This window comes from Equus caballus, chromosome 31 (genome assembly GCF_041296265.1).
Source record: "Equus caballus isolate H_3958 breed thoroughbred chromosome 31, TB-T2T, whole genome shotgun sequence".
In the NCBI taxonomy this organism is placed as follows: domain Eukaryota; kingdom Metazoa; phylum Chordata; class Mammalia; order Perissodactyla; family Equidae; genus Equus; species Equus caballus.
In genome coordinates, this window is record NC_091714.1 from 9139203 (window position 1) to 9155356 (window position 16154).

General features: G+C 45.5%; 1 protein-coding gene and 1 long non-coding RNA gene across 2 annotated transcripts in view; one reads left to right on the forward strand and one right to left on the reverse strand.

Annotated features, from left to right (window-relative positions):
- Positions 1–5012: 5012 nt before the first annotated feature.
- On the reverse strand, positions 5013–6490 carry LOC111771413 (uncharacterized). The gene is made up of 3 exons (XR_002805236.2): positions 6386–6490; positions 5909–5964; positions 5013–5389 (listed from the first exon to the last, which is right to left on the reverse strand). It is a non-coding gene; the product is annotated as an uncharacterized lncRNA (long non-coding RNA).
- An 8642-nt stretch (positions 6491–15132) lies between these two features.
- Positions 15133–16154, forward strand: part of TAGAP (T cell activation RhoGTPase activating protein) — an 82179-nt gene continuing 81157 nt past the window's right edge. The window contains exon 1 of the mRNA XM_001500883.7: positions 15133–15347. Within this exon, the coding sequence (XP_001500933.5) occupies positions 15276–15347 (72 nt within the window). The 5' untranslated portion in view covers positions 15133–15275. The remainder of the gene's footprint in view (positions 15348–16154) is intronic.

Consider the following 16154-nt stretch of genomic DNA (forward strand, 5'->3'; position numbering starts at 1 on the left):
ACAGTTAACATTTTAGCAAATGCCTGTTGTTTCAGATTTTTTGGCATCCAGAGATACATTTTGCATCCATAGATAAAAAGAATCCACAGATTCTTTTTTACAAAGAAATATTGTACTAGAGATATTGTTTTGTAAAGTTTTGCAAAGTTCTTTTTTAATTTAAAAACACATCATGGAGGAGCTGGCCAGGTGGTGTAGCAGTTAAGTTCGCACGTTCCGCTTTGGCAGCTCAGGGTTCACCAGTTCGGATCCCAGGTGTGGACCTACACACCATTTATCAAGCCATGCTGTGGCAGGCATCCCACATATAAAGTAGAGGAAGATGGACACGGATGTTAGCTCAGGGCCAATCTTCCTCTAAAATTAAATTAAATTAAATTAAAATAAATACATCATGGATATCTTTAATGTCAATAGGTAGAGGTCTACTTACATTGTTTTAATGTCTGCATAGTATTCCATTGGAAGAAAAACCATAATGTTTAACTACTGCCTTATTATTGAATATTTAAGTGTTTCCAACATTTCAGTTACAAACAATGCTGCAATGAACATCCTGGTACTAATGCCTCTGTGTGCTTAGTTGAGTGGATACTTTGTAAATCTCCCTCCCAAATTATGTAGTCCTAGTTCCATGTGTAAACTGCCATGCTAGAGCACAAAATATCAGAACCTCTTACTCCTACCAAAGCGTCTTCTCCCCCTAACTTCCCTCCTTCTCTCTCCCCTTCCTTTCCTCTGTTCTCCCCTTCATTCTCCCTCTGTCTCTCTCCTCCCCTTTCTCTCCTGCCCCCATCTCCATCCAACAGAAGCTTCAAGAAGGAGAGGGGACTGCCTTGCCTCCGGTTTCTTTCTCCCTCTTCCTCTCACTCAATGCCAAACCCTAGATTAGACACCTAGGTGCGGGATGCCTTGGGCGGGAAGGGAATGCAAAAATGAAAAAGACTACAGTAAAAACTTCCATTTCTGATGCATCTTCTTGCATTTTCTCTTTGTCTCCTGAAGGGAGATCTGCTTGCCCATCTGGACAAGTAGCCCAGGATTTTTCCCATCCCACCTGAGCCGCAAGGCAGCTCTCATCACTATTCTATCCAGAGCTTAGGGACAGGACTTACAAGGACGCAGACACAGCTACTTCTTCTTTTAGCGTAAATCAAGAAAGAAGAGCGGGAAGTTGAAGAGAGTGGAAGGAGAAGGGAATGAACGGGAGGGGGAAGGAACGGGAGCTGTTCACAGAGGCCCATGTCATTTAGGGGCAGAGAGCAAAACACAGCTGCTGCCCCGGCGCCGCTCATCACCTGGAGCCCCACTATCCTTACTAGTGCTTTATGGAGATACCTGGGCAATTTGCGCTTCCATAAATCCTCAAGGCTTTTTTCTTTACAACCGCAGACAAAATTCTCTTTCTGCTACAGAGGCTACAGGCCGTAATAAATACATCTCCCACAATTTCAGCTCTTAATGTTGCCAGAATCTTTGTGCCAAATTTAATCCAAAAAGATGAAGTTGCAACCGCCTCAGCTACAGATTGTTAAATGTGTTTTCCCTTTGACCGTATCATTGAGATGAGAAAGGTAACTCGCACAGAAATGTCAACACGCACCTGAAATTGGAAAAGAGTTAAGTAAATCACCCTTAAAACAGTGATAAACGGGCCAGCCCAGTGGCGCAGGGGTTAAGTGCATACGTTCTGCTTTGGCGGCCTGGGGTTCGCCGGTTCAGATCCCGGGTGTGGACATGGCACCGCAAGCCATGCTGTGGTAGGTGTCCCACGTATAAAGTAGAGGAAGACAGGCACAGATGTGAGATCAGAGCCAGTCTTCCTCAGCAAAAAGAGGAGGATTGGCAGCAGTTAGCTCAGGGCTAACCTTCCTCAAAAAAAAAAAGACAAAAAAAAGTGATAAAAATTATCCACATATTTTCCATTCTGCTGTGTCACTTGCACTAATAAATACCAAAAAAAAAGAGAGAGAGAGAGAGAGAAAAGAATTGTACAACTTTCCAGTAAACTTGCTAGGGCTCGTAAAAGTAAAATTTTAAGTCACCTGAGAAGGAATGTGAGACTGACTAAAAATACTAATAATGTGGTCCCATGCTTTCTGTAATAATGTCAGATTAGCTAATTGGTGGCCTCATCTGCTGCCTCTCCTCCTTGCAACCCACCAGGCACCACATCAGCCCCCGTCCCGCATGCCAGACGCCTGGTGCTCTGTGCGGCTGCTCAGGACAGCAGACCTGTCCTCACCTCTTCGGTCACTGGCACCAGCTTGCAGAGTCACCTTGCCTGTGCGGCCTGCTGATGGCCTCTGTCCACCGCAGGGGCCCACTGCACGCCACCCTTGGCTTTACTCAACTCTGACACCGGCTTGTGGGGGCTGTATAATCCCCTGCCTGGGCATCCAGACTCTGAATCCCGTGAGGGTGGGGACAGTGTCTTCATCCTTGCTCTTTGGGTGTGGAGGAGATTCTCGAAAAATCCTCAAGCCCTTGGCACACACCCTTCATGATGTGACTTTGCAGCTCCTCCCTGCCCCCCTACAGAGGTGGAATCTACTCCCCACCCCCCTTGAAGCTAGACTTGGCCATGTCACGTCTTGGCCAATGGGACATCAGCAATGGTGACTGGTCCTGTGAGAAGGAGCCCAGGCCAGCCTGCCTGAGAACAGAGGACGAGGGATGACGTCATCCAACTCTCAACCCTGGCCCAAATGGCCTAGCCCACACAGAGTGGTAAGAAACAATAAAATGCCCCTGTTTGGGAATGAATGAATGATTTACATGTGAAAAGACCAGAGACTGTCTTAGTTTTCACAAACTCTGTAACCATTGCTTACGCATTTCCTTATGTTACAGATACAGGACCTCTATCTGGAGGCCGTGGAGATGCAGGGCCACACCTGCAGAGGACACTGGCTGGATTTACAGCTACCCAGCCTGGAATTAGGAAACACCACACCCCTGGGTTGGAGATTTGGGTTGGAGTCACATAATCTCTGAGAGTCCAAACTGATTCAGAAATACTCCAGTGGGGACGTTTGGGGTCCCCCATGGAGCACGTCTGCCTAAAAAAGCCAAACTCTACCCAGAGCTGCTCCTCTCCCTGCAGTGGCTGGAAGCCAGTCACTCCTCCCATGAGCGTGCAAATGCATGTCTGTGTGCACACGCAGGCACACACACATGTGCACGCACTGGTACACACCTGTGCATGCACATTCATGCATGCACACACACTTCTGTGGTAGCAGTGTTTTGGGCACATGCAGCCCTACCGGTGACAAGGGCCACTGGCCAACCACAGTGGGAGCTCGCTGCTGTTTTAGCCGGGCGAACTGGGCTGTGCCAACGGCAGAGAAACTGCTGGTAGAAAGAGACCTTCGACTGCAAGGACCTGGATTCGTCCTGAGCAGCCTCCCACACGCTAAGACCTCGTGAAAGTGTGTTTGTCAGAGACCGAGGCCAGGCTGCCATATTCTCGCGTAAGGACCTGAGGAATGTCCCCAGTCCACTTCTGGAAGACAGGAGTGGAGGCCTAGAGCCCTCGGCAGATGCACCAGAGGTACCAAGGGGAACTGGGCTTCATTCTCGGCTCAGAAAGTTTACTGCTGGGATGCAGAGAAGAAAATCAGTGTTAAGAGACGCCTGGCAGGTGGGACAAAAGGTGGCAGTCTACCACTCACTGGATGCTGTATCTTCCTTCACTATCCTTAATTATTTAGAAATTCCATGTATGTCCTTCCCCCAAATTTAATTATAAGCTGTTCTTTGGTGAGAATCGCATGTTATACTTTTTATGGTGCTGAGACGAGTCCAGTGAACAGTGTGAAATACACTTTGACTTGAATCAGCATGAAAAGGAGTAACATACCCCAATGTCTATTATTTTTGAATGATTATTGATCAGGTCTCCACTGACAGAGTGGAGCAAAGAGCAGAGTTTATATCGAAACAGACTTTTTAGCTCCAGGTGCTGTGTGTGGCACAGTGGAGAGAAGACAGGGCTGCGAGTCTGAAAGCTCAGGCTCCTGTGGGCATATCTGGCTCTGCCACCAGCTACCACGTGATGCTGAGTGAATGAGGTCACTCCTCTGGGCCTCAGTTGCATCATCTCAACGTGCGCAACATCTGGACCACTTTTAAAGGGAAAATTTGCAGGCCTCCACGGTTGGATTACTTCATTGGTACTGTAATGACACATGTATACACAATTATGAAATAAGGTGTAAACTATTTAGACTCATAGCTCTTAATAGCACCAAAGCACATTTTAAAACATTTTTTAAATAAACAATAACGCTACACGTCAACAGAACTCCACTGGCAAAACTAACGTGAGAGAGTGTCACGTTTCTGGACTACACTGCCTCTCACCTCCACGAGTGGTACTGAGACCACAGGACTTTTGCACAGGGTTTGCTGATACTGTAGTATGCTGCTCGTGGTTCTCAAACTGCAAATCCTGTATTGGTACAGGGACCCTGAACCTCCTGAGGCTCCCTTGGCAATTGAAATAGTAACCCTTCGCACCAGCCTGACTGTAAACACAACATAAACGAGAAAACAGAATTGGAGGGTGGTGCGTGGATAGAAAATGGGCATCTGCGTAACCCAGAATATGCTTGTATTTTAGATTATCACCGAAACTTACACTAATTTTTAATCTTGTAGAGAATTCAGAGGCTTTTCAGAATCCATCACAATCCCTCCAGCTGGAGAAATACTGGAATCAAAAACCTCTAAGGACCCTGCAGGCTTTAACAGTCTGTTCTATTCAAATCTAACCTCAGTGGAACCTCAGAAATATCAAGTGCAGTGCACAGATCCGCCACCAGAGGGAAATAGAGAGCCATCACGGTGAAGATGGGCATGCAAACAGCCTCCCCTCTCCGTTAGCAGAGCAGAGCGTTTGTTGCAGACGCCGTATGTTCCCTTGTTTTCTTCCCGTGGGTCCTAAAGATAAAAGAGTTCAATCCAGCTATGCACGTGGTAGATGTGCAACTAACACGAATTCACTCTTTTATTTAAACAAGAGGGGTTTTCTCTTTATTTATTGAACGAAGTTTAATTGAGTGCCTACTATGTGCAAGAAAAAGACATGCTCCCAAGACTCAAGTTGTCCACAGAATTCGGAATAGACTTCTACCCAAAGTTGAGTTACAGTTCTCAGAGATTCTCTTTCCAAAATTCACTAGTCAGGATCTTCACAGGGCATGTGGCTCTACAGTAGGAGGATAAAAGGATGCACCTCTGAGAATAGCAAAGAGCTGTCGCACCATGGTGGCTATACTGGGACAGAAGGAAACACTTCCAGGGGTCATCTCCGTAGAAAGTCACTCTGTTTTCCAAGCCACTCGTTCGACTAACAAACAATCCTCGAATACCAGCGGTGCACCTAGAATTTGGTAGATTTCTGGTATTGAAAAAAACAAGTCGGGGCCAGCCCCGTGGTCGAGTGGTTAACTTCGCGCGTTCCGCTACGGTGGCCCAGGGTTTCGCTGGTTCGGATCCTGGGTGCAGACATGGCACCGCTCATCAGGCCACATTGAGACGGCGTCCCACATGCCACAACTAGAAGGCCCCACAACTAAAATATACAACTATGTACTGGGGGAATTGGGGGAGAAAAAGCAGAAAGAAAAAAAAATAGATTGGCAACCGTTATTAGCTCAGGTGCCAATCTTAAAAAAAAAAAGTGAGAGCAGATCCCATTCTCAAAGAACTCTCTAGAAGCTAGGTGAGTAAGCAAAACTGATAGGTGAGAAATGAGAGAAGTAAGTACCAAACAGTGGTGGGGAAAATAAATGAAATAGGAGCCGAGAGGAAGGGAAAGACAGTGCTGTTAATGACGAGTGAAGGGGCCCCTGGGGAAGGTGTGGGAGGAAATGGAGAAAATAATATCTAATACACTCACCTCATAATGGTATAATGTGGCTTTATCAGATATACTTCTCCAACGACTTGAGTTTCCTGAAAAACAGAATCACATCCTCCATGGAAGGGAATTGTCTCCAAGGCCTCATCACACAAAGGTGAAAGACAATAGCTCCTGGGCATTGGGACATCAGGACCCATGCTTCCAGAGCTGTCCCTCTGCCCTGCCTCACGGCCTCTCCTGCTGTGGCTGGAACTCCAGGGGTGTCCGCGTGGACTGTTGGTGAACCCACTAATGTTTGTCCTGCCCAAGAAGTGCATGATGGTATTATCACCACGGCCACCGCCCTCCCCCGTACTCCCGCACCACATGCCCTGTGCTCCCTGCTGCTCAGCTGAGCACAGCGTAAAAAGTGAAAAGAATGGCCTCCCCCAATTCTTTGGGGGATTGCACTGTCTGCCCCCAAAGCAGCCTCCCCTGGGTCCCAGGTCTCACGAAGCAGCTCCTCTGACCCACCAGCTTCAGCCTGGAACATCTCTGTCTAGAATGGTCCCCGGAGCCATTCTGCTGTTGCCTGCATCCCCCCTCCACCAAGTGCCTCTGCCCAAACCTGTCTCCTCTCCCTCAGCCACAGAATAAAACCTCATCTCCATTTAAGCACGCAGGGAGTCACAAAGTATCTTGTTCCTCTCTACAACCCTGGGAGAAATAGTTGATCCTGGATACTATAAATGAATCTGACCTTGATGGGAGTTTGTGCACCGGGAAAGGAGCCAAGCAAAGAGACTAGGATGAAAAATCGAAATCAATGTTGCATTCACAATCAACGTGTATAGAGTCAGCCTGCTGCAAGAGTGACTTCCAGTGACCTAGTTTATTTTCAAAGTTTTGCATCAAGAGATAAGTCCTGCCCTTTGGGTAGGAAAGTTTGGTAACGTTGAAATGATCAGAAATTATGGTTTTGCTTCTGTAAGCTTGGAATTTTCATTCCCTCATGATCATCCATCCATCCATCCTTTGGAAAAAAGAATGATTGCACACCTACTAAAGATCAGGCGTCCTGCTAGGGCTGGAGCAACAGAGAGATATACAACGCAGTCGCCATCCTAGAAAAACTCCACACGTCGTGGATTGGAGGCAGGCATGTCCACACAAATCATAATTCGACCAAAAGGCTTCACACGTATATGCTTGTGTGTGTGTGTGTGCATGTTTGTGTGCATGAAATAGGCCACCATCAGAGACTCTCAGCTCTCTGTTTTCAGGGTACTGGATATTTTTATTTCACACCACAAGATTAAAGATAACTAGGGGACCTCTAGAGATGGAGATACCTCTCCGTGGGCTCAGATAAGAAGCTTGTAAAGAAAAATAAGAGACCGAAGGACCACACACAAATAGATCATAAATAACAGCATATGGTGCCCAAGGAAGGCCCGAGCAGGGGGTGAGACAAAGGGGTGACAGGGGCTGCCTGTCAAACCTGTCACTTCTTTATTTAGCATTTAGGGGAAGGGGCAAAGGTCATGCTTATCCAAACAGCAAAGGATGCCAAGGAGGAGCTGCCATAAATACCAAAGAAGACAGGGCTCATAAATCAGACCTGGGGAGAGGCAGAGTACCCACGGAAACCAGAATGGCCAACCGCCTGGTTCTCCTGTAGAAAGACGGCCGGGAGCCGATCAGATGGGATGGTGGGGTAGCCAGTTCGGGCTCCTGTAACAAAGTATCACACACTGGGTGACTTAAACAACAGACATTTATTTTCTCGTGATTCAGGAGGCTGGAAGTCTGAGATCAAGGTGTTGACAGGTTTGGTTTCTCCTGACGTTTCTCCTTGGCTTGTAGACTGCCACCAGTGTTGCAAGCAACAGGATATATTGGAGTATATGGTGTTTCCTTTGTGTGTCCTGATCTCTTCTTGCAAGGACTTCAGTCTTATTGGGTTAGGGCCCACTCCATGACCTCATTTTAAGTTAACTCTTGAAAGACCCTCTCTCCAAATACAGCCACATCCTGCAGTACTAGGGGTTAGGACTTCAGCATACAAATTTAGGAGGGGACACAATTCGGCTCATAACAGATGGCAACTGTGACCAACCCCTTTTCCTAGTAAACAAGTATCTCCCTCGGAAGAGCAAGATGCCACCAACGAGACAGTTCGCTTGATAATTGGAAAAAACTGGATAAAGCAACCATCTGACCTATGGAGTTCGGCTCCCAGCAAGGCACAGATTATGGCAGGGAATTCCAGACTCGGTGTCCAGACTAAATAAACGATACCTTTCTTATATCATCCGGGGTGATTTGAATTAATGTAGATGCTGTTATAATTAAGAAAATATGAAATATAAGGGTTATTTTAATTCATAGTAGTTTTGTTATGCGGTACTTTTTTAGCACTTAAACAGCTAAATGTATTTGAATTATCATTCCTGATTTATAACTTTGGGTACATAATGAAAAATCCATCTTTTGTGCTAAAAACATATGTATCCTGTTTATTTTATCTACAGATAGCAAAAGGATTACCATTGCCTTATTAGGGAGCCTTAAAAAATTACTTATTTTTAAATGGTGTCTGAATCTCCATGACTGGCCTTAGCATTATTATGCAAAAGCAAAATTCCCATCTCAGAAGCAGAGAGATATTGACTCAAATAATCCATAACCACTCTATAAATCAAAACTGGAGTGAGTTTATTACGAGCCAGATCTGAGCCCGGGGCCTTCCTTCCCCAAGTGGGGTGCACAGAGTGATTATATACCATCTTTGAACAAAGAGCAGACATCACATATGATAGGAATGTCCCTTTTACAACAGTCACGAGATTGCTCTGTCGACACAGCACAGCTATCCATACAGCAGGGTAGCAGGTCTGCTGTCCTGAGCTGGGTGGTCACAGAGTGGGCGCAGCAATCAATTCCTAGCAGAGGGAGAGATGCTCATCCTTAAGGAAATGCCAACGTGGGGGAAGTTGCGTCTTTATCGTAAGGGCATTTAGTCTTGTCTTTGGGACACAGCAAATGCTAAAGCAGATATACAATGCATGCTCAACAGCCATGTCAGGCTCCTTTGGAAAAAGAAGGTCAGGCTGAGTTAGGTTTACACCACATGGCTTTCTCATATACTCCAATATATCCTGTTGCTTGCCATTCATTTATCAGAATAATCTCCAGTGCTGGGGAGAGAGAGTGGGACTCCGAGTTCCTTTTGCAGTTCTCGCTCAGGGAGAACTGACACGGAGAGGATGAAGGTCGATGGAATGCGCCAGTGTGGATGGTTGATCTTTCTTCCCTGGCTATCCACACACTGAGCTTGACTTCTGATCCTTGGGGGAATTCCTGCCTGGGGAGAGGCTTTTCCAAAGGAACTTCCTGCATCCAATTCCAGGCAATCCAGCTGCAGAAAGAACAATTCATAATGAATCACCAACTCTCCCTTCTTGTGATGCTGTAGGGAAAGGAGGCCGGGCCCCTCCCGGCATGGAGGGCCCGATGGAGCCCCATCAGTTAGGTGTGGATGGCTCATCGGCTCAGGTGGCCTCTTAGGACACCTGTGACAAGGTTGGGACTCAGTTCTGTGACTCTCCGACATTCGCCGCATCACAGTCCCCTGGAAGGCCTGCTGAGACAGACTGCAGGGCTCACCCCAGTGTCTGATTCAGTACATTCCTAGAAAGTTTTCGGGGGATGCTGCGGGTCTGCTGACCCACCCTGAGAACCACTGGCCTCTTGGTAGTCCCATGGCCCAGTTATATCCTCCTCTTCCCATTCTCAGTTCATCTTTCAGATGGATGCAGTCCACCTTCAAGCAAGTTTGTCAAGAAGAGCGATGGGAACACCACTGCCTCTGGACCCAGCAAGAGGGGCCTCTGCTCCGGCTTCTGTTCTGGAGGGTGACCCTTCTGGACTCTCTCTGGCTACACCTCTCCCCATGGGCAAAAGGTTCAGGAGGCCAAAGGGATGTGGCTACCCTGAGCTCATGTCCCCTCCTAGTTTCCCAACACCCAGGGCCTGGAATTCCCAGCCCAGAGGCTCTAGTCTGCTTTCACAGCCTGCTTGGGCCTCCCCCAGGCCCATCGCTTGGGGCCTAATGAAGACTTGTCCTCCCCAACCATGGATGGGGCAGTTTCCTATGAGACACATGTAATGGTTTGGGGAAGGAGAAAACTGAGCGGTGTCTGTGTTCTGTTAAAATTGGGCTGTTGGTGGGGGTGGGGGGGGGTGAGGGTGAAGCAAGGAGAGAAGGCTGGGTGCCCCTTTCTCCATGCAAGCCCCCCAGTGGGTGGGAAGAGCAGGGGGCTGGCTTGGGACAACTGTCAAAGGCTGGCTGCTGTCACTGTGTTCTAGTGCACAGCTCCAACCAGGTCCTCCGAGTCATGATGAAGAGTCAGGAAGATAGGACATATTTTACTGAAGAGTTTTTTTACCTTGATTTATAATTTTTAAATACCACATAAATAGGGGTATGTAGACCACTATTTGTTGTCTTGTCCCTGGACCCAGAAATAATAGAGGTGGCCCCCAGGCATCTGTTTCTGAAGCTTTTATATCTGAAAAAGTCTCTCTAAGGTCTTTACTCATGAAAGGCACCTTGGCTGGGCATATTGTTCTTCATCCATAATATGAAAGCTCCTTAGACAGCATTTCCCATGATTCAGTGGAACCTGGGTACCACAAGTGCTCCAAGATAATAGAGTTCTACAACCAAATGAGCTTGGAAAATGAAACACCATCACTGAATTAAGGCACAGGCTTGGCCCCTCAAACAGCAGCACCTGTGAGGTGGAACTTTCTTCTATGTTTTGGCACTAATTTTTGGTGGCACTATGAGTTTTCATCATTTTCCATGTCATCATGGGTATTTTCATGTCACAAAGGGATGACTGTGTCAGGGGTGATTGTCAGAAGCCACTTCAGGACCCCTCTCCTCTACTGTCCTTCTTTTAAATGTTTGCGATAGAACCATGAATAGAAATCATTAAAGAGGATATACATTTGGTTAAAAAACATTTGAAAAATGTTCAGTCTTATGATAATCCTTCACAAACTAATTACAAGAAAAAAATTATTCCTCTATCAAATTAACAAAGATTTTAAACTATGAGCACACCGTATGCTAGTGAGAATGGGGAAAAGGGAGCATTCCTGAATACTAGATGGAGAATAAATTGGTGCAATCCTTTTGGAGTGGAATGGTAATGTGTGTACAAATAGTTTTAAAATAATCAGAACTTGGGGCCGGCCAGGTGGTGCAGTGGTTAAGTTCTCACGTTCCACTTCTCCGCGGCCCGGGGTTCGCCGGTTCGGATCCTAGGTGCGGACATGGCACCACTTGGCAAGCCATGCTGTGGCAGGTGTCCCACGTATAAAGTAGAGGAAGATGGGCGCGGATGTTAGCTCAGGACCAGGCTTCCCCAGGAAAAAAAAAGAGGAGGACCGGCAGTAGTTAGCTCAGGGCTAATCTTCCTCAAAAAAAATAAAATAAAATAGAACCTTTAAGACAAAAATACACTTGTAGGAATTTGTTCTAAGCAAATAATCCTAAATACTAGATATAGTATTTATTATAGTCCTAAATACCGTAAAAATAGTTTACAAGTATAGACAAAGGCGTTCACCATAATGTTGTTTAAAGTTGAATTTTGAAACCATCTAATTCCTTAAAATTATGGGGACATAATAAATAAATGACAGTGTATCTATAATATTAAATAATATATGACCACAAAAACATAAAAAGCTTATAGAGGCCAGCTCTGTGGTGCAGCGGTTAAGTTCACACATTCTGCTTTGGTGGCCAGGGATTCACCGGTTCAGACCCCAGGTATGGACATGGCACCACTTGGCAAGCCATGCTGTGGCAAGTGTCCCACATATAAAGTAGAGGAAGATGGGCATGGATGTTAGCTCAGGGCCAGTCTTCCTCAGCAAAAAGAGGAGGATTGGCAGCAGATGTTAGCTCAGGGTTAATCTTCCTCAAAAAAAAAAAAACATACAAAGCTTATAATATACATGGAAATGTGCGTGCTGTAATGGTAACTGGAAAAAATAGGAAACAAAATTGTGTCTATAGAAGGATTACAACTATGCAAAATGCATTGAAAAGAATCAGGCGAGAAATTTACCAAAGTATTACCAGCATTTATTTCTTTCTACTTTTTCAATAATTTCTAAATTCTTTCCAGTAATCATATATAACTGTTATAATGTAAAAATAAAACATGTTCTATTTGTTAATATAAATATATCATGTAGTATATCCTACTTTAGATTGTATAAACTTCTGCTTACTATCTATAATAGTGTTTATTCAAAGTAGCAATATGTAAGACTAATGTTAGACTTAACAATTGGAATATCATAAGAAATAAGGGTAATCCTCCAGGAAATATGAAACTCAAGAAAAAACCTCCAACGACGAGATTCTTTTCCAGCTTTATTGAGATATAGTTGACATATAAGGTGTACGACATGATGATTTGGTGCACTTGTATATTGCAAAATGATGACCACAGTAGAGTTAGTTAACACCTCCATCATCTCACATAATTACCTTCTTTGTGTGCCCGATGAGAACATTTAAGATCTACTCTCTTAGCAACTTCCAAGTATACAGTACAGTATCTTTTCCCCCAGCCCCACCTCCCTCAGGCCCTAGCAACCATTCTACTCTCTGTTTCTATGAATTCAGCTTTTTATTCTCCGACCTTCTATGGATGCGCCTGTTCCACATTCCTTGCTTCCTCTTAGGGCAGCTTGTATGCCTTTTCTCAATCCTGCCACGCGCCAAGCCGAGTGCTGACTGCCTCCCTTTTGCTTTCCCAAAGGCAGTGATTTATCAAGTGAGGTTTATCTAGTTTGTGGTTTCTCCCTGGCCTGCAGATTCAGGCTGACTTTCTGCACATGCTCACTAGCCATCTGCCAAAGCTCGCTCTTGCCAGCACCAGGAGCATGTGCAGTTGTTGACCATGGGGTGGGGGTGTGCGTGAGTGAGACATGCAGAGCTCTGGGGTGCCCATGGGCCAGGTGGGGGGCTCCAGGGGTGAGAGGTCCCCAGCAGTTCATGCACAGGCCTCCTGATGGAGTCCATGACATGCTTAGTAGGATCCACATCCCTTTAGTACATTCCCTTCTGAGCCCTGGCTGCTGTTTTGCCAGACGCTCACACCCGGCATCATGCAGCTCATGACTCAGTACCCTGGATGGGGCGAGAGAGAAATGGCCCTCTTTAGCAGCATCCCACACAGCTGGGGAAGCCAGGCATTCACTCCCACACTCTCGCTTTCCCTGTGGGAGAAATCACAGGCAGGGAAGGGCTCGCTCTCTTTGCCCTGAGCTGTGCTGCTGCAGGGGAGGATGGATGTAGGTGAAGTCAACCTGTTCCTCTTACTCCCTCAAATGTGTGCAGTCTCAGATTTTTTTGCTCCAGTGGTGTGCTGGAACTTTTCTGCAGGACTTCTGGGCTTCCACAAAAGCTCTCTTGCCCATGGCTGATGGATTCAGTGTTCTCCAGCGACTCCTGCTTCACTTGTAATGAATCAATTTTTAGGAGTTAGAGATGTGAATTTGCCATGAGGACTCTGGAAAGACTCACAAAACTCAAAATTAGAAAATATGCGAACCCACAGAACCCCATGGCTGCCATGAGGGTCCCTCAGCCCCTCACTTTGCTCTGCTCCATCAGCTTCACCCTGCTCCTCGCTTTGCAGACTGGCTCTCTCCTCTTACCCAGAATGCACTGGGGGTGTATGGCCCCCTGAGGGATCCCTAACTTTTCCTCCTGCCACCCCAATGCCCAAGTAATGGTTTCTTCTCGTCATTTCACTTGCAAAATTCCCAAGAAAGAACCATATCCTAATTTGGATATGATGATTATTCTTGGAGCAGGGTTGACTGTAGTCAGGAGCCGTGTGGAAAAACTGTTGGCCTTGCCAGAAGCAGACCAGCCATGGCCAGTGGTGGCAGCCAAGTCATAGCACGGCTGGTCCCCACAACCATGAACATTGGCTCCAAAGAAAGGGGTGGATATGATAGAGCAGAATAGACTCCTACTCAGACTAACTGGCTAAAGGCTACATGTATTTCAGATGCCTTGCCTTGAAATTGATAAGCTAGTAAATTCCTCAGTGCAGAAAAGTCTGGACTAGAACTGAGACTCTGTCCCAGTCCACTTCAGCTTCCCTCTTCCTGAACTGAAGTCATTCTTCTCCTTCCACATTGTTTAAAGAAAGTTGGAGCTTCATAAGGCACGGTTTTCTCAACGTGCAACCTTAAGACGGGAGCTTCATTTTTGAATTTTTAACAGATTCTCTGTATTCTCTGAAACTATGCCAACGAGTTTAAGTCCACACAAAGATCAGCAAAGAAAGTCATTCTATTCCTGCTACATCCATTGCTTACATGCAGCACACAGACTAGTGACATCTAGAACATGCACCTTGGTCTGGAATGCCATCTTTATACCCAATGCAAATGATGAGTCCAGTAGCAGAGACTAAATTGCAATATTTTAGAAAATGCTGGAAGGCAATCCAAAATTGGGCTACTTGGAGATCTTGAAGAAATTACTGATTTTGAATTTATAAAATGGGGCATTTGGGCCAGATTACCTTTCAAGCTGCAGCTAAATCTAAAATTCTGAAGGGTCTTATGAATGACTATAAGAGCTCTGATAGAAAATTCTTGAGAAATAGATGTTTTCTGTTTATTACCAGTTGGAATCAATTCAAACGGCTGACACTAAGAAAAAGTTTGAAAATATCAATGATTCAAATTCCCAGAAAAAAGCAAGTCACTTAGCAATGCTTCTCTTCTCTCTTAAAAGGCTTCTCTTAGCAAGGGCAAGGAGCAGAGCCCTCTGCCTTCCTGAGAGGGGCTGGTAGTACAACCACCTGTGTGCGCTATAAAAAGCAATCGCTCATGGAAACACTTTTTATTCGACATGAAGGGAAACAGTGCGCAGCTTTTCAATCACTGTCCCACACTGTACCCTTGGGTAAGCGTGTCCGACAGTTGACAGAAGCTTCTGCAAAGAGAGGTGCTTGACTGACCTGTTTTGTGCAAGGATGACCCTGTAAGTCACATTGGCTGAAAAGAGACCCTTGCGGCATGAAGTTCTTAAGAATTTGGCAAGTCGATTCAAGTTTAGGGTGAGAGAGATAAAGAGAGAGAAAGAAGGAAGGAGAACTTGCTACTTTCTAGCCAGTTGGCAGATAGAGAGAGAGAGAGCGAGCAAGAGAATGCTAGGGCGCATGCGTGCAGTGCTTGGGCATTCTGCATGGAATAGCGCCTTCTCATAGCGCCTCTGCCTGGAACGGCCAGCGTATGTGCTGACGACTCAGGTCCAGTTGGGTCAGGAGACTCTAAGCTCAGTTCTTTGCCGTCCTGGAGCAGCACCACCATGCCTGGTCCGCAATCTCCGAGAGCACCAGCAGGGAGAAGCCGTCACGGTGTCCCTGCCACAAAGGGCACGGTAAGTAGGGGCCATTTCAGTCTGAAGTCAATTGGGCACTGACACATAAGGGGGGTTGAATATAGCAAATGTCCCCCTGAGCAGGACTAAAAATAGTCTCCAACTTAAAGACCATTGTTCAAAACACTACATATCGATCAACCCAATTTTGGTGTACGTAGATATCTAGAAGAATATGTTCCTATGACAGTCCGGAAACTCTGTGCTGGAATGTTAACCACGATTGGCTTCGATGTAGGAATTTTTGTAGATTTTTCTTTTTGCCTGTTTATTATCCATATTTTGTATTTTTCTACAGTGAAATACATTTTTTAAAGTTTTTAAAGAAATATTTATTTAGACATCTCAGACTGAAGCTATATTGGAAGAAAGGGAATGTTTGTTGAGCCTAAGAGTTAAGATTTTATATTCTAATCAAAAATCTAAACCTCGCCTCTCTATTCCAGTGTCCTCTGTCCTCTTTTAGTTTATAGTTTTGTACCTTCCGCTAAGTGCTGGGAGTAGAAAATACAGAATATTTTGATACAGTGCTCTCAAAGTGGTTTTTAAAGTTTAATTAAAAAGAAACATTAACTCGGAAGAGAAATGGCAATTCTTTATATTTTCAGGCAGATAAGTCTCTAAATTTAGTCTAAGATCAAGAATAATCATGTTCTGTGTCCAGAGCAACAGCCCAGACAATACTTGTGGGTGTTAAACGATTTGTTGATTTATTCACAAATGATGTTAACTTGAAATCAACAGCACTCCTTGATGTTAAGTGAATTTAACACGTTAAATGAAATGAAACTTCAGTACATTTAAGCA